General features: G+C 38.1%; 1 protein-coding gene across 1 annotated transcript in view; it reads left to right on the forward strand.

Annotated features, from left to right (window-relative positions):
* dock2 (dedicator of cytokinesis 2) overlaps positions 1 to 22,792 on the forward strand; it is a 105,244-nt gene that overhangs the window by 22,411 nt on the left and 60,041 nt on the right. The window contains exons 22-24 of the mRNA XM_079250555.1: positions 3,905 to 4,013; positions 4,414 to 4,484; positions 7,753 to 7,859. Coding sequence (XP_079106681.1) covers positions 3,905 to 4,013; positions 4,414 to 4,484; positions 7,753 to 7,859 — 287 coding nt within the window. The remainder of the gene's footprint in view (positions 1 to 3,904; positions 4,014 to 4,413; positions 4,485 to 7,752; positions 7,860 to 22,792) is intronic.

Below are 22,792 nucleotides of genomic sequence, written 5' to 3' on the forward strand. Positions count from 1 at the left end.
ATTACAAGCAAGGATGAGGTAAAATTGATAACAATATAACACTCAGGCCTCGGTGATACAAACTCCATCCACCAGAAAATCATTTCAAGCTTTACAAACCCAACATTATTTTAATGAATTCCAACCTTCTATTCTACTGATAAGCCCAAGGCAAGCCCCTTCTGCATGAATAAACCTGAGTGCAAATTGGATTTAACAACACTTAATGCACTTATGAGCTCAATACAAAGTTTCACTGATCGGTTCAAGAAAAGGGTTTTAATTATTCCTGTACTGACTGGAGGCATTTTATCAGTATGTTTGTCATTAGATCAGTTTGCTCATCCATTCATCAGGAACAGAAGGGACAAATGACCATATTTCACATTTGGCCAGTTTCTGAGTCAGTGACGCTAATCTTGTCCCTGTCTGGACACTGTCATCATCGATCCGTTCTGCCAGGTTAAATAAAGTGTGTGAAGATTCTCCAATTTAGAATATGGTGCCTCTTTGCAACAAGATCAATATCTGAAGAATTAACTTTATTTGTTGGCATAAAAACGCAGATCTTTTGGGAGAATTTCTCTGCTGCTTGTACCATGCGTATCCTTTGTGTGTGGACATGCACTGCTTTAAACTGCAGTGTGACCTGTTTGCTGAGGCACGCAGCCACAACTCGATAATCTTAGTTTTTAAAGTGTTGTTTTGACACATCTGAAAGCAGTAGTGCATTTCAGCAGTTTTAGTCTGTACACCGTTCCTGTTTAAACAAAACACCTGAATTTCAAATTTGCTCACACTTGGTCATAGCATGGATCACTTTAAGCAGCTGATCAAGAAAGGAACTGAAATAATGAACCACAAGATGATATTTGTGATGTAATATTCATAACTTATGCAGGATGTTTTTAAAAATATTTTATAGTTCTCCCTTTTTCTGTACCCACAAGTATAGTAAATTCATCTTGCCATCTTCCTATACACACCTCCTGAGTGCCTCCACCCCCTGCAGTTTGTCATATCTTTATGCCACTCCCTGCTCCTCCTGTCTCCTGTAACAAGTTGCAGAACATGTCTGACAGATTTGCATTGTATTGTGCCTCAGCCTGTCTGTGTGTGTTCACAAGTTGCAGTAATTCCTTCAGTTCCTCATGCACCTTGCAAATAAAGTACTTATAAGCAAGAAACAAGTATTTTAGGCGAGTGTAGTGAATGCAAAGAGGAAGTGTACAACTGACTGTAATCAGATCAAGATTGACCCTAATACATCAGGATATCTCTCTACACACATCCTTAAACACAGACAGGGTTGGTGGATTAAGCAGGACTGTGCTTCTGTAATCATAACTATCCACAGTAATAATACCTCTGTGTGCTACAGCTTAATCTCTCCCTCCACATGCTAAATTTGTTGTGTGCCACATGCTAATCCATCCCTCCAGCATTCACTATTGTAATTAACAAATGCACAGGGCAACAGAATCACACAAAGATAGTGAGGAGAAGAGAGGGTGGGTGGGAAAGTGGGTACATGAGAGTAAAATTTGCAAAGCATGGAGGAAGTGGGATTTAATAGATGGTGTTGGGATGCGTGGGTGTTTGAATGACGTGTGAATAGCAGCAACAAAGATAACCCAGTTTTTTAACTTAGTGGATGTTATGACTACAGCGGTCAGCGCCTGCTGCTGCTTGGTTTAGATGTGGAAACATAATGATGTATTAGTTCTGTGCCTCTTTGTGAGGAAACTTATTACACTGAATTGCAAGTTTACTCAACTGTATGATTACACAGGCAGTATGATGTTGGTGCTCCATTTCCATACAGACTTTAGATGTGATTTCACGTGTTTGTGGATAACTCTGTGTCAATATAGAAAGAGTAACTCGAGTGATCATTTTCTCCACAGTGTATTCAGTGTCAATTATAAAGAAGAAACAAATTGAAGTATAATGAATCTCACTAAAATGAGTAGTTATCTGAAATGTTTACAAGTGTAAAAAGTAGGAAATACTCAGTTTTCTTTTTTAAAAATTGGCATTAGACATGGATTCATAAGTGTGTGACTATGTCAGATAATGACGTTTAATTTTTAACTGCAAGTATTAGAGGAAAACAAAAATACACAGTTGAGTCAGCTGAAGACGAGGTGTCTTAATGAAATTCTGTGATATGGGGATTACCTTAAGGAGGATTTTTACAAGTTCATGCTTGAATGAAAGGAAGATTTTATTACGTTCTAATGAAGCTAATTATTAATTGTAATTATTACAAGAACAGTGTTGCAAAGTAGCACTTGGTTCAAGTGATGGAAGTTCAAGATGATTCAAATAAAAATGATAAAAAAAGGAGAAACGAAACAGTACTGGGTATATAGAAGAATTCTTTCCAAGGCAGAGTGGATGTTTTTTTCCCCTGCATATTATTTAATCATTTCAATGCATCTTGAGGTATCTTCTTTTATCTGCTACTTGTTAGTTGCTGTACTTTTAAAGCTAAGTATGTGTTACATTCAATATTTTATTCCTGTTGGATGTTGGAGCTATTGGATATTGGAAGAGACGCAAACTCTTTGCTACAAGAAAACATTTGCACACGGCAGCAGCCTAAGCAGGGAAGCCCAGACTTCCCTCTCCCCAGCCACATTTGCCAACTCTGCGGGGGGGATCCCGAGGCGTTCCCAGGCCAGCTGAGAGATATAATCCCTCCAGCGTGTCCTGGGTCTTCCCCGGGGTCTCCTCCCAGAGGGACGTGCCTGGAACACCTCATCAGGGACGCGTCTAGGAGGCATCCTGACCAGATGCCCGAGCCACCTCAACTGGTTCCTCTCGATGCGAAGGAGCAGCGGCTCTACTCTGAGCCCCTCCCGGATGACCGAGCTCCTCACCCTACCTCTCTAAGGGAGAGCCCGGCCACCCTGCGGAGGAAACCCATTTCAGCCGCCTGTATACGAAATAATACATTAACAAAATTATCATTGCAATTATACATGCAGATAAGGTTTTTGGGGAGTGATTGATACAGAGTGACCACTTTTATTCAGGATAAATTTTTCAACATCCTTCCAAAAAAAGTTAGAGGGAGGGCAACAGCAAAACAGGTGTAAGAGAGTTTCTGGCTCAGTATTCCAAAATGAACAGAGAGGGTTAATATTCATTATTTTGCAGATGCTTGCATGAGACGGATAAATGTTGTGTAGAATTTTTAAATGTACTTCTCTTATTTTATTAGAGATACAAAATTGAAAGGAATTTAGGCAGGTTTTCCGCTAATCAATATTCCAGAATTTTGAATTCCAAAAGATCCTCCAATAGTTTTTTTTTTTATTTCAAACTGTAAAAATGACAAACATGACAGTACATTAAATGAAGAGTGAAGTTATGGGAACATAAGATTCTGTAGTGATGTGGCACACTCCGTACTTTGGTGCTGTCCTACCTTCTTCCTTCATTCATTTTCTGTCTGGTTTTGTTCTTGTTGTAAAGTGTCAGGATCACTGTTTTATTCATGATTCCAGCATGGGCAACATGGTGCAAAAAGCTCTGTTTCTTAGACTGAATATGGACTCAAATCCATAATAACTAAAGCTGTGGTAGTTTGTAAATGACTTTGCTCCATCCGGAGTTTGGCTCATCCTTTAACCTCACTCGCTCGTTGCGCCCTCTGATTGACAAGAATCAGATGTTTTAATCCTTTGGCTACAAATTTGTGTTTTGTCATGCCGTGTGTTCTGAATCTTGATGTATTTCAACTTTGATCATTTCCCCCATGCCTGATCTACTCCCAGTGATTATTCATGAAGCCTGTTGTTTGCTCATATGTCTGTCCTCACTCCATCCTCATGTAACATCACACATTCATCACCAACTCTGTGTGTCAGTCTGTTCATCCGGTTGCATTTCCATTCATTCTCTTTTTTTTCCCAAGGCTCTACGAGGGTAAGGAGCAGGCTGAGTTTGAGGAGTCGCTCAGGAGGCTTTTCGAGTCTATCAACAATTTGATGAAAACAGACTACACCACTACGCTGTTGCTCAGGGTAATCCTGTTTTCTCACCCTGCGTTTACTCTTCTTCTGCTTCTACTTGTCTTTACTCTCTCTTCCCATTCTTCTCAGCTTTTTTCTTCTCTGCCTTTTTTGAAAATGTTTTTTTTTCCTTTTCCATATGATCCCACCTCTTTTGCCAGATTCTGCTGCATCAGTATTCCGCTGCATAATGTCTTTTTCTTATTCTGCTTGCTTACACCATGACAAACATTCAGACAGATCCAGTCACAGAAAGTTTGGAAGAGAGAAGCAGCCAAGTAAAAAAATGAAATATATTCTTTCTCACACAAGTGAAGATAACCTGTTTGATAACAAAGTCACCTTCTGCAGGGGTTTAAGCCAGCAATTTTAAGTGTATTTTTGTTGCGCGTGTCTTTGTGTGTGTCATCAGGTTGCTGCTCTGAAGTACCTGCCAACAGTCCTGCATGACGTTGAGAAAGTATTTGATGCCAAACTCCTGAGGTAAGCTCATCCTTAAAAACAAAACCATATAGACACATGGACACACACGCGCCTATACACACGCCAGCACCTTATCCTTGGTGTCATTCAGGTGCTTTGACAGAGAGGATGTATAGGATCTCTCTGTTGGAGTTTCCCTCTTGGCTTTGTTCCGTAACCCTCATTCTTCTGCCTCCCACACAGTCCACAGTGGTTAAGCCTTACTTTCTTACCAGGTAATAAAAATCTCATCAAACTGACATAGAGACAAGGACAAACACTCGCACCCACTCAGGGGCTCCTCGGTTTGCCCCTGAGTAAGATGACAGTCTTACGGAAACCATCAAACAAAAACCATTCGACTCATCTCTGTTTTCTTCTCTTACTGCAGAAGAAGGAAACGGCTTAGAATGGCTCACTTAACCTTTCCTTGATCTACAATCAAACATGAAATGAACTCTTTAGGCCAGGAAATGACATGACTGACCATGAATCTTTATTTAGTTTTTTTTCATTTTACTTTTTCAAATCACAGGTTTCAAACATTTCTCTATTTGTACAATGTTAAGATATTTTTTCCCCTTTCTCTTATCTGTGACCTCTGTGTGTGTTTCTCTATGCTTGTTAGATTATCCTCATCTGCCTCTTCAGCCCCCCCCTTCATTGTTTCTAACACTTGGCTCACAGACACACTAAAAGAACACACACATCTGTTCATGGGCACAAAAATGCTGAAGGGCAGAGTTAAATGTCAGGGCATGTGCTCTCATATTTTATCATCTGTCATTCATTTTTCTCATGTCCTCTCTTTCACGCATATTCATTCATTCCTTATTGTCTTCTGCACTTCTTTACACACCCACACACAAACCTATCTGAACCATCTGAACTTGAAAGTAAGGTCCCCGCTGCATTCTTGATAAGAATTGCCCCGAGCACTTTCCGCAAGCAGGCCGTGTGAATTACAATCGCAGTGCAGGACATGGACATCAAAGCATTTTTTATCGCCTGCGTAGATTCATTTCTGCACTGTAAACTCACCTGTGGTTGTGATCTGTGGAACGGGCCGAGCAAAGATCTGTCAGCTGTTGGTGTTATTGGGTCCATCCTTTGCATGTCCATAGGCTACAGACTGCCATTTTGGATTTTAATTACTTTCAGCTCAGATGATTAGTGGGCCTTATAAGTCTGCAATGAGCCTTTGTACCCTTAATGTATTCTCATGTCAACTTACACACATTAAAAGACACACACACCTTTTTGTCATGTTTTGGTTTGCGTGTACATTTCATTATTTTATGCCATTAATAAAAGTGCTGTTGTCCTGCGCGGCATAATATGAGGAGACAGAGACAAAGTGAGATACAGATAGGAAAAAAAAGACAGAGGGTTTGCCGTGCTCTGAGCATTCAATCTTTCTAAGTGGCATCAAGGCTTACAAGCAGCCTGTTTAATTATTCTGAAATTGAATTTGTGGTGGTGGTGGTAAGTCAAACCTGTGTCTTCATTAAAGCATGTGCAGGCTCATTTGTTTTCATGCAGCATACACTGCCCAACTCATGTTTCAGGCTTATGTTTTGAATGTTACTTCATTTGTTTCCTTTATAGAGGCTGCATATTTTGTAACCGTATAGGTGAGATTTTAAAGTGAACTTACTAAAAGGGATGTGTTAATCTTTGGATCAAGCAAATGCTGCAAATTATCAAGGACCATAGATATTTCTATCATTAAAAATCTGTAATGTGTAATGTGTAGGGAAATGTTTTTGAATAGTTACTGCAATTGTTTAAAAAAAAACAAAAAAAAAACCAGACCTGTTTCTGCCCTCGCATCCAACAATCAGCTAGGGCTGGGCGATTAATCGATTTAATCGATTAATTCGAATTTGCTGTTTATGAAGATTTATTTTTATGAAAATCTGGATTTTTTTTTGCCCCGCCAGCACCTTTTGGGCTTCCGTACCTTATAGTAACGTCAGCGCACTCCCGCTGGTTTCCCACAGAAACGTGTTAACACAACAACATGGCAGCTAGAAACGTACAAGTGCCCCCTCTGCGTTTCCATTCAATTTTTTCGCAAAATAAAAACGATATTTGTACATTTTGACAAACAACAGTTGTGATTTGCAGGTGTTTCCATTGAACAGTGTTTAGTGCATAAGCATCACGTTTCGTAATTGTGGTTAATGCAAAGTGGGCAAGTAGCGTTATTTTAGGGTTTTCTAGTTGCTGCGGAGAAATTGCTTTGGATTTTCGAAGCTTTTCTCCCTCATTTTCTTTTTTAAAACTATGAAATTTGCTGTTCTTTATTCCACACCGCGCCATCTTTACCAGAAATTAACTGGTCACAACCCCCATGTCACGTCTGGGGACACGTAAAAGTAAAAAAAAGTGTTTCCATTCCACTTTTGCAATATATTTCTATATCAAAATGTCTGAAAAACTACCTCTTGAGATTGTAAAAACTTTTATAGCAGTGGGTTTTATGGTGATATTTAGCTTCTGCGTAGTTCTAGGTGTAATGGAAACGCAGGGTTTTCATTGTGGGAGGGGGCATTGTCACATCCACGGGGGTCTGAAGCCAGATGCAGTTGACAGGCTCGTCTTTCTTGCCAAAAATGTGTAAGTCAAACAAAAAGTAGCAAGAATGTAATAATACATGTATGTTAGAAATATAGCTTTAATTAACATTCAGAGATTTTTTAAAAACAGTATTTAGTATCAAAGAGGTCAATTTTCTCTAAACACATGTTAAGTGTAAAGAAACCATTAATTTTTATTACCTCATTGCCAATGTGGGAAATTGTTTTGGTTATTTAATGTCAAAATACTCTAAAAGGAATCACTATTTTTCTTTCAAGAGGATGCATTTTTATTTATTTATTCATCAGTTTTTTATTTTGAAATAAAGTTGCACAAGTGAAGTGAGGCCTATCCTTAAATGTATGATCAAAAGTTAAAAACTATCTCACAGTGGAAACGCACTTGTTTCTTATAATGTTTACAGTGGCAGCGCCTGCCATCTCTTTTTACAATCTTGTTTAACAGCTTGTTTGTTGCACTTTAAATTTAGGTAAACTTCTAGGCTGATCAAAATAAATGCATTTTTGAAAAAGAATAATTTTTGACATTTGTAATTTTTTTTCTTTACAGTAAGGGGAAACAATCTATTAAAATTGGAAATTGGATTTGGTTTAAAAAAATTGGAGATTTTATTTTTTTGGCCATATCGCCCATCCCTACAATCAGCCTATTATTTATCTAATTTCCTGTCACTTTCTCTCCTCAGTCAGTTGCTGCATGACTTTTATTCCTGCATCCCACCTGAGAAACTCCAGAAACAAAAAGTGTCCTCAATGACTGAAATTGTCAGCAGCCAACTTTTCCAGAAACAAGGTGAGTCTTTTTTTCCCTCAGTTGTTGACCTTAGCACTGAGCCTGACACCAGCAGAATTAATGCTGTACGAGGGAGAAATTATACATTTGTGCAGCATCACACTATCAACTCATTCCATGTGAAATAGCATAAAATCCTTTGGAGCCTTCGTCTCCTCTCTCGTAAAGTTAGCAATAATATCAAAGCATCTGTTAAACATCAAGTTATTCCAGCAGGACTGAAAATACAACTGGTCTCATTCGGCTTTATGACCAGTAAGAGTGCTCTCTGCTCTCTGGTTTTATGTTTGCAATATTGAAAGAGTGATGTTCCATTGTCTTTGAGACTGTCCAGTCCAGCACTGTCAATTAAAGCTTCAGCCAGATGGTTTAAAAACAAAGTGAATGGTGTGTACTAACAAGATTTTTTTAACTGCAAAGACCACACACACACACACACACACACACACACACACACACACACACACACACACACACATCTATTTCATATACATTTTATTTAATATTACTACTGAGACTTGACTTGCTACATCAATCTTCTTCTGCGTTTAATTTTTTTGCTGATTTCCTGAAACGTTTTGTTGATAGCAGTAAAGATGTTTGGACAAGCTTTATTTAGGATTTTTACCATTTACTTTAGTTTGGATTTGCTCATGTTTTTTTCTCTCAAGATATATTTTTGTAAATAAAGAATATAGTTATTTGACATTGCTGTTACAATATACAATTTAGTGCCTTTAGGTTGACTCACATCACAATCAGTGGAATAGGCCATCTTGTTAAAATCACAGTCTAACTAATTAATGTACTTCTGCCACTGATAGCAAAGGTCACTTTGAGTCACTGTTGCTGAGATTAAACTGTCTTGAGATTAAAATAACTTTCAGTGAAACGTATATTTGTCATCCACTCGATCTGACTCGGGGGTGCCTTTTCTAGTTCTTGTTTTCTCTGACTTTCTCCGTCCAGAGTTAAAAGGGCAATAAGCTGAAAATCGTCATTTCTGAATTAAAGAAATTTTTAAAAATGCTAAATTTCATCTGGGGTATAGCATGACGTCATACACCCAATACTCTCTGTATTAATCTCCAGTCCCGTATTTACCAGTCAGTCCGACAAAAGTTCATACTTTTACATGAATTTCTACCTTCTCTGTCCTCTTGAAGCCCTCGGCCCTCCCTCCCTCCCTATACAAGGCTGCAGCAAGTGAACAATGGCAGCATGTACATTTAAAGCAAAATGGTGGAGAACAAAATGAAATGTTCATCTGAAGATGACTAGGATTTAGCATAAGCTCTAAAAACAACTACTTTAATTGCATTATAAGTTGTGGGACAAAGAAAGGGACTGAACCTGGATTAACATTGGTCTTGTATTTTTAAAGTGCACAGCACTACCAGAGCTACAGGGAATACAGACTGACTTGGAGCTCTTCTCTTCTAAGTAACTACATAAGCGGGTCTACAGGCAGTGCACAAAAGCAAGCCTTGAGGTGAAACAATTTCAGTTATTTCTCCTTAGTTATGCATTTAGCTTTAATACTCCAATCTACTAGTATGTATTGATCGTTGATTTAGAAAAAAAAAATCTAATTTTGCCACAATACATCTGCTGTAGACTGTAGAATGTAAATAGATGTACCTTTGAAGTCAATCTCGCATCAGTAAAGACACACTCTGGCTGTCTTCAGTTCTATTATGTCTGTTTTACTGAGTATTGGTTACTTTTTCTGCAGAGGGAAGCTAATATGACAGAACTTGAAAAAAATTCCAGTTCATACAGCCTTTTCTTTCATCCTGCAACAAAGGAAAAATTCTGATATAAAATCTATAAATTTATAAATGTGACTCAAGTTTGATGTATTGGGATACAAAAAGACATGAACCAGTTTTTAATTTGAGGCTAGTTTAGCCTCAGATGAACAATGGCCCACAACATGTTACACTGTCCTATTGTTTATTGAAACTCTGCATAATTTTAGAAATAGCATGTGAAAAACTACTTTTTCAGAGAAACTGATTAACTATGCATTGTGCCGTGAGTGTAGGGACCTCAGTGGTGCAGTAGTGCTTGCTAAATAAGTAGGAGGGCGGCTTTGAGTATTGTTTTTTGGCCAATCAGTAGTCGCCAGCCAAGTCAGTAGCTAAGGATATGGGTCCAGGATGTGCATCTTTGATATTGATCCTGGCTCAGATGATTGATTCCTCTGGGGTTTGGCTTTCTGGCTTGCTGTCAACATGCTAAGACTCACACTCTGTCACCAGGAATAGAGGGGGAGAAAGAAGAAGATCCAGAGATCAGATGAGCAGCAATTTACATTGAGCCTGAATGCTTCACAGTTTTATTAAACAAGAGTTTGAATGTCTTTATTTGGAATGTGTTTGTTCAGATGCCAAAGTGATTAAGATAAGTCAGGACAGTTAGATTAGACTAAATAGAGGAAAAAGCAAGAAAAAGAATAAACAGAGGAAATAATTTACTAAGGAGAAATGTTTTACTCAGTTTGAATTCTCAGTTATCCAGGTTGTGATCATTCTAAATGCTTGAACAGAAAACAAATGGACTTATTTTCTCAGTTCTTTCACATCTCTTCTGAAATGCTTTTTCAGGTCAGACTGACAGGTGGGAAGTATTATATAGGCTTATACTCAGGCAGCATCTGCCTTAGGTTGGTTATGCTGTAACTGCCATAGGCTCTGAGTAGGTCCGCAAATGCGTGACCTGCACCTCTCTGGACCTGATTTGCATCCCGGCTATGAAACGCAGTGTGAATATTTGTTTCCGGATGTTTAGGTCTTGTTGCTGAATACATACATATGTCTAGACATATACAGTATATGCATGTATATATGTCAATGGCCGAATGAATGCTATTAGCTGCCATTGTTGTTCTACTTGCCTGAATTTTTATCACTTATTTAATGTTTTAGTTGTTTTATTAATCTGCATTCGGTTAAAGAGACAGTGTTCAGGGAATTATGTTTTTTGGGGAATGTGTGTGTGTGTTGTGTGTGTGTGTGTGTGTGTGTGTGTGGGTGTGTGTGGGTGTGTGTGTGTGTGTGGGTGTGGGGGGGTTGTTTGCTCTATGTCCTTGTGAGTGTGTGGAAAGAGCTTGTGTCATTATTATTTTTAAATGTTATCCACTTGTTATCCACTGTTTGTTTTAATCCATATGACTTGATTTTATCTTGTAAAGCGCTTTGTGTTGCCCGTGGCATGAAAAGTGCTCAAGAAATAAAGTTTGATTGATTGATTGATTGAACTGAAACGAACCATCAACAAAACTGGTCAGTGTGTTTACTGGCTCTACGGCCATCTGTTGACCCTATATTAAATTATAAACACACCATCCATCTACATTAGCTACGTGGTCCCAACCTGATACAGATGGTGTGCGAGAATATGCCGCCCTTTAATGTAAAATGTTTTTTTTTTTTTTTAATTTTTTTTTTAAGGCATGTGTTTAAAAGTCAGAACTGAAAAATACTTTCAGATTAAAAATGTACAAGAAATAAGATTAGAAGTTCAGTTTGATGCAAGCAATTCACACATACCTGAAAAAAAGGGACAGCGGCAGGAAAGTGAAGTAAAATTTTATAAATAAGACAAGAGAACTATCAGTAAGGGTTACATGAGGCTTGGTATAAGCCTGAATGACTAAAAAAATTGTAATATTTTGTAATTTGGGTTTTTATACAACAAATATGATATACTGTTAAGTTCCAGCTTCTGTTCACACGGAATCATATTTAAGAGGTTAAAGATTAGTAAGAGTAGTACATGAGATGACAAGTCATCAAAATATGACCTGCACTATATTCATACACAGGGACACAAAGTTGATAAAAATTAAATGGTTAAACTTAGAAAAACTGATGGTTGTAGCCTGTGGCCAAAATTGTCCTTCTATTATAAAAATAAACAGTTTGAAGTTTTTTTAAAACATTATTTTCAGTATCAATTCTCACTACATGCTTGTTTTATCGCACACAAGAGAGCTCCACCTGATGTACACACACACAAACACAAACACAACACAAACATGTCTGAAAGCATATCGCTTTGGCCACTTGAAAAACACACAGAAATATACATTTAAAAAAAAAAGGTGAAGATGGAAACACTTATGTTTTACTGAAAACTTAATGTCACTGGTGGCAGATGCAGATGGAGACAGAATCTGCTCGTCATTGTAGTAACTTCTGTAATGTTATTACAGTTTAAAATGGATCCAATATTTTTTGTGAGCTATATTCACATCACTTACTGAGTGATGAGATCTGAAACTGAGAAATATTCAATTACCCCACCCAGTAACTGGTTTTATTCATTCATCAGGATACTTCATAAGTAGGACTGTTTTCTCTCCTCTGCATTTTTTGTCTCAACATTTTAGTCATTGGTAGAAAAATTAGTCAGCGATGAGGTTTTAAAATGCTACATAACTTAAGAGCTGAGGAAAGCTGACAGGAAAAGCAACAAAATCATGACTTGAAGTGAGTGGATTTGTAAAACTGGACACTGTAGGTCGGAAACCAGGCATGTTGTGTTTCAGGAAAATTATTAGTGCACCTTTTTTAATTGCTAATGAAAACATTTTATATTGCAAAATTGATTCAAACAGTTATTTGCTCAGCCTTATTTAGCAGATTGTGGAACAGAAAAATGGATAGAAAATAATATAAATAAAGGCTGACAGAAATTGGGAAAAACAAAAAGCTGTTCGAGAACAAGGGATGTAGCACAAAAAAAGAAAAAGCTGGTCATTTTTAGCTTTTAAAGAAAGTATCTGTAAAAAATTTGATTCTGTTTGATCAAGTTATTTATTTTATGTTCATACTTAACAGTTTGAATAATATTAAAATTTGAAGTGCTAAGATCTTCTCACAGTCATGTTATTTGCTAATGTGTGTGCTGCTGGTCAGCAGCACCTGGCTTCTCTCTCCCCTCTCATGCCCATCCTCTGGCAAGGTGTTTTTTTCTTTTTTTTTCATACTTGTATTCATTGGTTCATTCTATCTCAATCCCTGCTCTGCCAAATGAAGGCTGACACTCAGTCTAATTGAGATGCATTTCGGCATTGGGATGCTAATCAGTAGGCTTGTATACGAGGATCCTATCCGTTCACTGAGCTGAATATATGCATCAGAGCTAAATTACACATTTATGATAGTTAATGGTCCCGCTGTCCTATCACTGCACTGTAATGCATATTTAATATCCCTACCTAGACCTGCCAAGCTCACTGTTTAGGGAAAAATGTCAAGCTGCTAATGTGACACTCCAATGTAGGAACATTCAAATGATCAAAGGAGTGGTGTGTGTTTTGTGTGTGTGTGTCAGTGTATATTTTTTTCAGAGTAAGATTATACCTTCAAACTGATTGGATATTATTTAAATTTTTTTTAATATGGGGAATTATTGTATTATTTATTGACTATATGTTCAGGTTCTCTCTATGGCCACTCCTCCAAAACCCCTGGGTGGGTAATTTTACCCTTATATACTTTCACTGAAAGAGTTTCTGATGTTCTTTCTGCAAGACGATGCTATTTAGCACCAGCTACTTTGGCAGGATTGTTTTACATTAATTATGAACCCAAGGGTCAGTGAAGATAAAGTTGTCAGCAAAATTTGATACAAATGAATGTGCTTCCTTCTGAAACACATGCAGAAAGCTGGTTGTTGCAACTTCCACAGTAGCTGCTGAGGCAAGGGCTGGGTTCAGTCTATTTGTATGATGCGCTGTTGGTTCTTCAAATGATGTACATAGGCCACATATTTCATAGGCTTGTTTATTGACGGACTGGATTAAATCCACTGCCTGACGCACCGGATGAGATGTTATTTGCACAGTGTGGTACGTAGCTGAATGTCAGGTAGAATACACATGAATTAGGGTGGTCAACAAAAATGACAAATCCCAGTGACTGGCTGACAATGCCTTTTTAATTATTCAGATTTACACCAATCCACATCCACGTGACCCCACTCCACATCGCCATGACAACCATGTAACGTCCAACCATGCACCCAGTGATAATTCCCCCTCTTAACTATATTCATGGCCCCTAAACTGGGTAAAAGTCAGACTTCTAAAATTCCTTAAATATAACATGTAACATATTATCTTCATTAAATTGTGCTTTTTTGCATAATTTATCATCCAAAAGAGCTGTTGATATTTCTCAAACAAGGGTTTCCTGGTCTCCTGGATGTATTATTTTTTTCCTCAAGCCCTGGTTTGAAATAATAACATGTGTGTGCCCAAAATACTAACTCTTGTCTGTCCATGTGTTTGGCTTTTTTCATGACTGGTTGTATCCATGGGCGATGTTTGAAGGGATTGGGATTTCTTTTTTCTACCCTACTCAAAAATACTCATCAGACTTATTCAGCATACGCTGTTGGGATTAAGGGTCTTGGCAAGCACATAGTGTATCCACACACACACCATAATGTGCACATGCCAATACTGGCACACATGCATTGATAGACATGTGCAAACTGTCATGTGGGTTAATCTGGTTTTGAGACGAAATTAAATTTACAAGGCGCATTATGGCTCAATTTAGGCAAATTATTATTCCATCAGGCAATCACTGTGACAGATTGAGAGCATCATCACTGATAAAAGAAAAAAAGAATGAGAGATCAGGGAGCAAGAACAGACAGCAGTATGAGTCATGTGTTTTTTTTCCCTCAAAATTTCCCCAAAGCTTGTCAGATTCAGCCTACTATCTGTTTTGTTAGCGAGGCTCCCATTGTCCCTCCTGCAGGTACACCATCATTACTGCAGAATATATTAAACTGTTTGCACAAAAGAAAAAATACTCTTGCAAAACTCATGGCTACAGAAAGATGTGAAAATAAATTCAGAAAACCAGAGACAGCCAGAAGACCAAATATTTAGTATGTAGGCTATTTCTTAATGTTATCACATCAATCTCTGTAAACAGCAGCATTTTCATTACTTGAATTGCTTTAGTTTTACTGCCACACATTACAAAGCATTTCTGACACAGTTCACACCCATGTCTGTATTTCCCCGATGTGATTACTTAACGGAGGCATGCCAGGGCTTGATGAATATGGATGACTGATGCCCAGAACAGTTATTATTGTCAGGATTTAATCAGTGCTGAGTGATCATGGTCATCCCTACTCTCTCAACCAATCAACATTAGTGACAGGTCACTGTCGACCTCAGGCATAATGACACTGCATGTGATTTAGCATATCTGGCTTCTACAAGAGATTTAGTTTAAATTAACAAATAAAGCAACTTTTGGTTACTAAAATCCATATAAATCTCTACTCTTTGGTGAACAAAGGTCGTAAGTTGTGAAGTGGTGTAAGCCAGACGGTCAGGCTGAGGGTAAGATGGTGTGTGCACCACAAGAAGCTTCCAGTTTTTGATGTGTTTGTAGCCCGAGTCATTCTCAAAGCAGCTGCTTGAGCTGCAATTTCAAATCTCTCACTGCATGCACTGCAGCATGCAGTCTGTGGTGATATGTGTGTGTAACAGGTTTCTTGTTCGTAAAAGTGAGCTTCTATCTACTCCATGACATACTTAGATGTAGATATAAGTATTAGAGGACAGATATGTAAAAAGAGCATAATAATTATGATTGTCTCTTCAGGCTAGTTTTTCTTTATTCTGCTCCACTTCACTGATTTTGAACTAACATATCTTTAAATTCTTTTTTTAGGCCTTTTGATCATGTTCTCTTCCTCTCCTTCTGTGTCCTGCTCGCATATATTTGATGTTGTTTTACATTTCTGTAAGTTTATTGACATCACAATTAATGAACATGCCACCTCTTACTGTTAAGCTGATAAACACCCATAGTGATGGCAAAAGCTGCAGTGTAACTAGATCCCAGCTGTAGCCTGAACATATGTACATGTCTGTTACATGGTAGACTCCATCTGATGTGGTTTGTAAATGTTGTTCAATCTGACCCCAAATAGCTGCTCTTATGTTGAAGCTTTGGCTCGATAGTTTTAGAAGGTTAATGAGAGTGCAGGAGGCAGTGGCTGTGATTCAATCTCTGTAAAGACTGCGGTTTGGGAGGTTGTGAATGGACAAAACGAGGGATGGATGAGACTAATGGAGTAAAGTGAAAGGAGTTTAATCATTTTGGGAAATGCCTCTGTCTCACAACCTCCCTCCATCTCATTTACATTCTGATCCTCGTGCCTGTGGGGAGATCTCAGCGGAAACTGAATGCAGACAAGGACAGCAGAGGGACACACTGAATGAACATACTTACCCATAATTCCTTCGGTGCAGATGTGTTGATGTTAAGTAAGATGGGAGCAGCATGACAGAGCGCCATGTTTTTTTTATCAACTGTCTTTTCACAGTACTGTGAGACCAATTGCTCACATTACAGATGCTTGTAATTTCTGGGAGTGCTTAAAGCTTAACAAATTTCTTTTGGGATGCTTGGTTATTGTGCTGCAGTCGTGGTCACAGTTGCAGTGTGTGAAGTGGATGTTCTTAGGTAATGTGACCAGACGTTTTCAGCATAAACTAAAGTGCATGCTGTAAAGCGGAACAAAGGCAAAATAGGATTTAAAAGCAAAGATCATATGTAGGCTTAACCAGAGTCATTAGCTTTCTGATGAATTATTTCTCAGTATAGAGACACTGGGAATAAATCTGCTTCAATCCCCATCAAGTTGGAGACTACATAGTATTCATCTATCATTGATCTGTGTTGGTTCAATTGATCAAAATGTTGTAGCTACCAACAGCATAATTGGTCAGTCTGTTTAATAGTTACACGGAGCAGTAAAGAAAGGCAAAGACCAGAGGTGGCAATTACCGAGTGACTCATAGAGGGTAACCAAGTCTGTCGGAGAGAAAGAGAACTTAAGTTTTTACACACAGCAGAAAATGAATATAATGTATCTAAAAACACTTATTTTACAGTTCCAGTAGTCTGTGGTGGTTGTTATCTTTCCACCACGATGTTTGTGTGGTAAATGGGGGCTGTAACTCATGAGGAAGAACAGTTGTCTTTCACCCTAGAAAGTTGTGAGATCGATTCCACGCTTCCCCTGACTATGTGCTTGTCGTGGAATTTATCCGATGAGAAATAAATCTATTAATCAACTGTTTTCTGTTCAGATTTATTGATCATGTACAGATGTTGCGAGCGAGAGGTCTCGAGAGCTCTGCCCCTGCTCAGAGTGTTACAGCGTTCTTTAAACAACCTCTGCCTGGCAGCACTAGTCAAAACAACTGCTAACTTGGAGATAACAACAGTTAAAGCTGAAGCAGGCCTTGAACAGAACACTTGGTTTTATGCATGAATCTACTAAAGCAAGCTTACTGAACTACTCTAAACTATGCAGAATATAAAACTTATACTACATAAAAAGAAGCCTAATAAATGAGTAACATATTAAAACAGGATTCCACCACAGTGCTGAAGTGTCTTTGGGCAAGACACTGAACCCCAAGTTGCCCCCCGATGTGCTTATCAGGGTATGTAAATCATTTTGGATAAAAGCATCTGCTAAATGACTGTAGCGGAGAATAAACATAACACACACACACACACACACACACACACAGCACACACAGTTCTGTGTTAACTAATGAGCAAGAACTGAGTAAAAACTGTGAGATTAAATAATGTCCAAGTTGATGGGACTCTGTTTATTTTTTCTTTTTGTTTTTGGATCTACTGTTAGCATGTGGTGTTCCTGAGCATATTAACATCCACAGCAAGAAAAAAAAAAATCACAGTAAAAAATGTACTTTCAAGCTCTATTTCCAGTTTATATCATCATTACTCACTGGTGTTGGATAAGAAATAGATTGTTCTTCCTAACAATTGTAGGACTTTTGCTTTTGTTCCACACATTTCAGTGGACAGACAATCTAAATATGAACAGATAAAATGTGCAACTTCAAATTCATAATGAGCATTAAAGGTGGACCAAGGGAAGATGGAAGGAAGGGGGGAGGAATACAAATGAAAAATGAATGGAGAGTGGATGATAGAAAACACCTACAGTGACATGAGGGAGGCATTTAGTCATCACCAAGCAAAAAGACAGTTGGCTTGGTCCCAGCTCCCTTTCAGTTCAGAAGATTTACTTGACGCTGTGTCTCTGTACCTCATTATCATCTTACCTATCACTCTATCTTTCTGACAGCAGAGGACAGCAACCAAAAAAGGGAAGAGATGGGAATGGGGAAACAGAGGAGGAAAATTCAGATTTGCATACCATTCAGAAACTGATATGGCATCTCATTATCATGTCCTGTAGTTTATTGTGTTTAGCTGTCAAATAAAAAACAGGGAACAAGGAAGGGATGAGCTGGCTGCTGAGCCATCAAAGCTCCTCGCTGCATTGCAACATGCCAGTACTGGTGCTTGCTCTCACAAACTTGGTAACCAAAAACAGATAATCACACTTTGACACCGGCACGAAAGATTGAAACACTTGCACTTCATATATCAGCGAAACAGAAAAAAACAGGTGTAAACAGGAGAAATCACACTTGGGCACACATAAATACTGTTATTAACAATAAATGGCAGGGATTTACACTATAAATACAAATCAAAAAGGATATATTATGTGAATACAGATGCTCTGTTTTGGTGATCTGGTTATGTTTAACAGTGTGTCAATACCTTCACGTATGGAACTGCCCACTGCATGTGCAGATATATGCATGCAAATCAGTGCCTCGTACAAACACACATTTCTGTGAAAGTTTGAAAAGGTTCAGATTTATTCCATTTTCTGCTGCAACAACTTGATTTCCATTTGGGTGTCAGAGCTTTGTTGGCTGAGCGTCTTTGCACAGCATGACTGATTTATAGCAGTATTGCACCACATGCAACAACCCACGACATGTAACGAAATCACACAGACACCTTGGAGCATAAAACACAACAAAGAAATAAAAAAAAGAAAAACAGGTGTGTGTGTGTGTGTGTGTGTGTGTGTGTGTGTGTGTGTGTGGAAATGAGCAGCCATTATTGAAATAACTAATACCAGTTTTAGTCAAAGTTGACTAAAATTGTGCTCCTTTGTATTTTAATGGCAAAGTTTCTTTTAAACTGCATGTTTATTTTCTATCCTGGATGTTGTATCAGATTGCCTCAAATGCAACCACTGGAAATATGCTGCGTCAGTACGAATTCTTTTTCATCCATGTCTCTGGAGCCATTTTTACAGTTTCTCCACCCCTAACTCTCTGCCCTTCCTGCCCCAAGTTAAGCCTTGCAGACAGCATCTCTTTTTAGCCTGTTTCTCTACAAAGTGGCTGCTAGCCGGGCTCTGCAAAAATGGTTTAACTTTATAGGATTATAGTTAAACTCTGCTAATCCTTACACAGTATGTGGAATAGCCAATAAAAAAGTTCTATCTGACCTGAGAAAAAAATGCAAGAATATAGTGCTGTATATTATATTTGAATTAAATAAAAAAAATGTCCTAAATAGAATCGAACTCGTATTCCTCCTTAGCTGATTCCCATCAGTTTTAAATAAATTCCAGACCCAAATCAATCTCTTCAAGGGCTAGGCTACCACTTTCCCCTTCAGTTGTCCTACATTTGACTTGCATGCAGTTTTCCAAAATAACTGTACTGGTAGATTGTTGCAAGTACTTTTGAAAACTTGTCACATTTCCTCTGAGGATTAAGGCTGTTTCATTGCTTCTGTCCAACCGTACTGAACTGATGGTGCTGAGGTCAGGACTCTATAGGGCTGATGCCATCTGTTGCAGAACTACTTGTTCTTGTCTCTGAAAAAGTTTCTTAAAAGCGTGGCCATCTATCTTAGGTTCTTGTAATGCAGTGGAAGTTTCCTGCAAACAATCAACTGTCTCCTGACAGTATTTCTGAAAACACAACGGTAGCTGAAACCACTCCACTGCAGGACATTTAAAGCATTTGGGGAATTTGTTGCAAATGTTGTTGATTTATTAACTATAAGTTAGAGAAATTCATTTGACCAGAACAGCTGTGTTGGAGAAAACCAATGACAGAGGAAAATGGAGGCAATGAGTAGAGGAACATTGTTCCACTGTACTATGAAGTGTAGGGTCAATTTTTCAGGTTACAGCAAGATATAATTTCTGTGAGTGCTTAAAGCTTAATGATCTCCGTTGGGAGTGTGGCTTATTGTACAACAGGAGTGAGAAGTTGCAGTAGTCGCCACTGAAGGTATTGTGTAAGTAAGTGTAATGTTAGAGTAAACTGGAGATAAATGGCATGAATGAGAAATTGTGATTGTTAAGGAAATTGTGTTAATATCAAAATTTGTGTAGAAACCTATCATGGAAAATGTATAAAAATGTAAACATTTATTGATTAACTACTTAAGACTGGAGATCTTGCAAGATCTGAGAGAATCTTTGTAAATTAAAAAATAAATTTAAAATCTGATTTGTTTAAAATAAGAGGCATCCTTTCTATGTACTGCTCTTTTGTTCATTGTCCCAGTTTAATGTTGGAATTTTGTTTCCTGAAATTGTGCTGTAATGCTGAGGACTTGAAGTCAGCCAGGAGGAGAATCATTGCTGCTGATCAGTGATATGGGTAAATTATAACAGCCCACTGAGCCCCATATGGATGAGCTGACAATCTCCACGGATTTATAATGGCCCTGACAGACTCAGGATATGGATATCTGCATATTTTTGTAAGAAATCATACGATAAGAGCAGCTTGTTGTGTAGGCAGACCAGTGTGGCAGTCAGATGCTGCTGCTCTTGTACAAAAATGAGCTTCAGCACTGACCTGCTTAAACAAGCAAAACCCTCCTTAAAAGAGATCCTGCCTGGATGGTATTGGCAGTATGTTCCAAGACCTACTTACATTGTTCAGGATTAATGATGCCTCCACTCATGTGTAACATAACCACTCTGTTAATATACTGCTTAAACCTTTAAGCTTAGAAACTATATTCTGAAGTTACTCTGAAACAAAAATGATGAAATCTTAATTCTTTAAAATTTGTTGAGAAAACAAATAAAAGAAAATAATTTGCAAATTATTTTAGTGATTGCCCCGTCTGCTGCCTTCATATGAATATTTTGAATATGTAAACTAAACAAACTAATGGCTCCCAGAAATCCCTTCTGTTTTGAAGAAGAAATGATCTTTGCTTATACTCAGTCTGCATGACCTGTAAGGTTGATCTCTCTAAGGTATTGTAAAGTTATTGTAAAGTTATGGTAATGTATATCGTTGATTTTTACTGATTCTTACTCTGTAATTAATTCCTTCACTGGAATCTGAGTAGATGATGAGCCAAAAAGCATCGGCATTGAAAAAGTATTTGTTAAATAGCAGTGTCCTCTTTAAGAATGATAAAATATGAGTACTGTATATCATTTTTACTTGATATTCCAAGAAGACAAGACTCTGTCTTGTATGAATATCTGGTACAGTGATATACAACACCCATATTTAGCTAATTTTTAAAGCATCTTAAACTTTTAGACTGAAACAGCAGACATTAATATTCCCGATGTTATTTCAGGCCAGGCAAGGTAATAAAAAACACCTTCAAAGATAAAGACAGTGTTCTGCATCAGCGGTTTGAGACTGTCAGTCATGAAGTTTAAAGAACATCACCAAGCTAGCTGTGCTTCATTATCTTTGATGCTCATATCAAGGAGTTGTGGGTGTGATTTTCTAGAGAAGATATGTTTCCTTAAAAAAAAAAAAAGAAAGAAAATGCACTAAAAAATCGACCAAGGGATGTCAGACAAGCAGGTCATCGGAGCATAGCATTCATAGTTTATTTGTTCAAAGAATCCCATGTTGCTTGCTAAACCAAAAATCTGTAAGCAAGCAAGCTCAGCATGGCTCCTTCATCATGGTAGAGTCTCACACCCTGGGTGCTTTTCCATCAATTACAACCATAGTTTCCTACCGATAATATACTCCTGAAGTATCGTGAGCCTTTGCAAGAAGGTCAGCTCGAGTCAAGCTGGTTATGGACAGTGAAAGTGCAGCAGCACTAATAGTTACTGTTGCAAAAAGCTGTCTTAAAAAAAGTCCATCAAATTAAAGTTAGAATTTTCATGTCTTTTCTTTTTTTTTTTTTTTCATCTTTTTAAGGTTACTTGTTTTTATCTGAATGTCACTTGTCACGATACACTAAAAACACAGAATGTGTCACAACACAGGCCACACTTTCACTCCCCCACCCCCTTTGCCATTTCACTTCCGCTCTTATAAACATGTTGCTCCCAAAAATAACAACTGGGTTTACTTGTTAGATCAATATAACTAAAGAAGCATGCAGCATTGGGGTTGTTTCACCAGGGAATTGAGTGCACAAGTTCGCAGGTCTAATGGTACATCCAGCCCAGCGGGCTGATGGATTAATTTTTAAGCTTGCGCAACAATACTGCTATATAGCACAACCTGCTGTTTTGTCTATCTGAAAGGACAAAAGATTATGAGTTTCTGCTTTGATGGATTAAACAGATTTAGTAGGGTTTCTACTTAAATACTCTGCTGGTCACCTCTAACACTATCTTTCTGAAATGCACAAACCAGGAGATTTACCTGCTCCACGTTCTTTATACACTATTTATCATAGATTTGATATGTTGCATGCTACTTAGTTAATGGATTTGTTTGCCATTGTTTTTTTTCCCAGTGACTTCTTCAAACCTCCTCCTCCAAGTCTATTACTTATGAATATCTCCGTCTCTTTCTTATTTTCTTTCAGAGCTTCATGTTTGTGTGATAGAGTGAGTGTTGTGGTACGGGTCCACACAGCAGGCATGCAGACTTAGTTCAGTTAATAATGGATCTAATGAGCATCAGCCCAAATGAGCTTTTAATGGGTTCTGTCTACCTGAGGCTACAAAGAGAGGGATGAGATGGATGATGTAGAGGGGCAAGAAGAAAACAAGAAAGGGAGAGGTCAAGGTTG

Source organism: Telmatherina bonti, assembly GCF_933228915.1.
Source record: "Telmatherina bonti genome assembly, chromosome: 12".
In the NCBI taxonomy this organism is placed as follows: Eukaryota; Metazoa; Chordata; class Actinopteri; order Atheriniformes; family Telmatherinidae; genus Telmatherina; species Telmatherina bonti.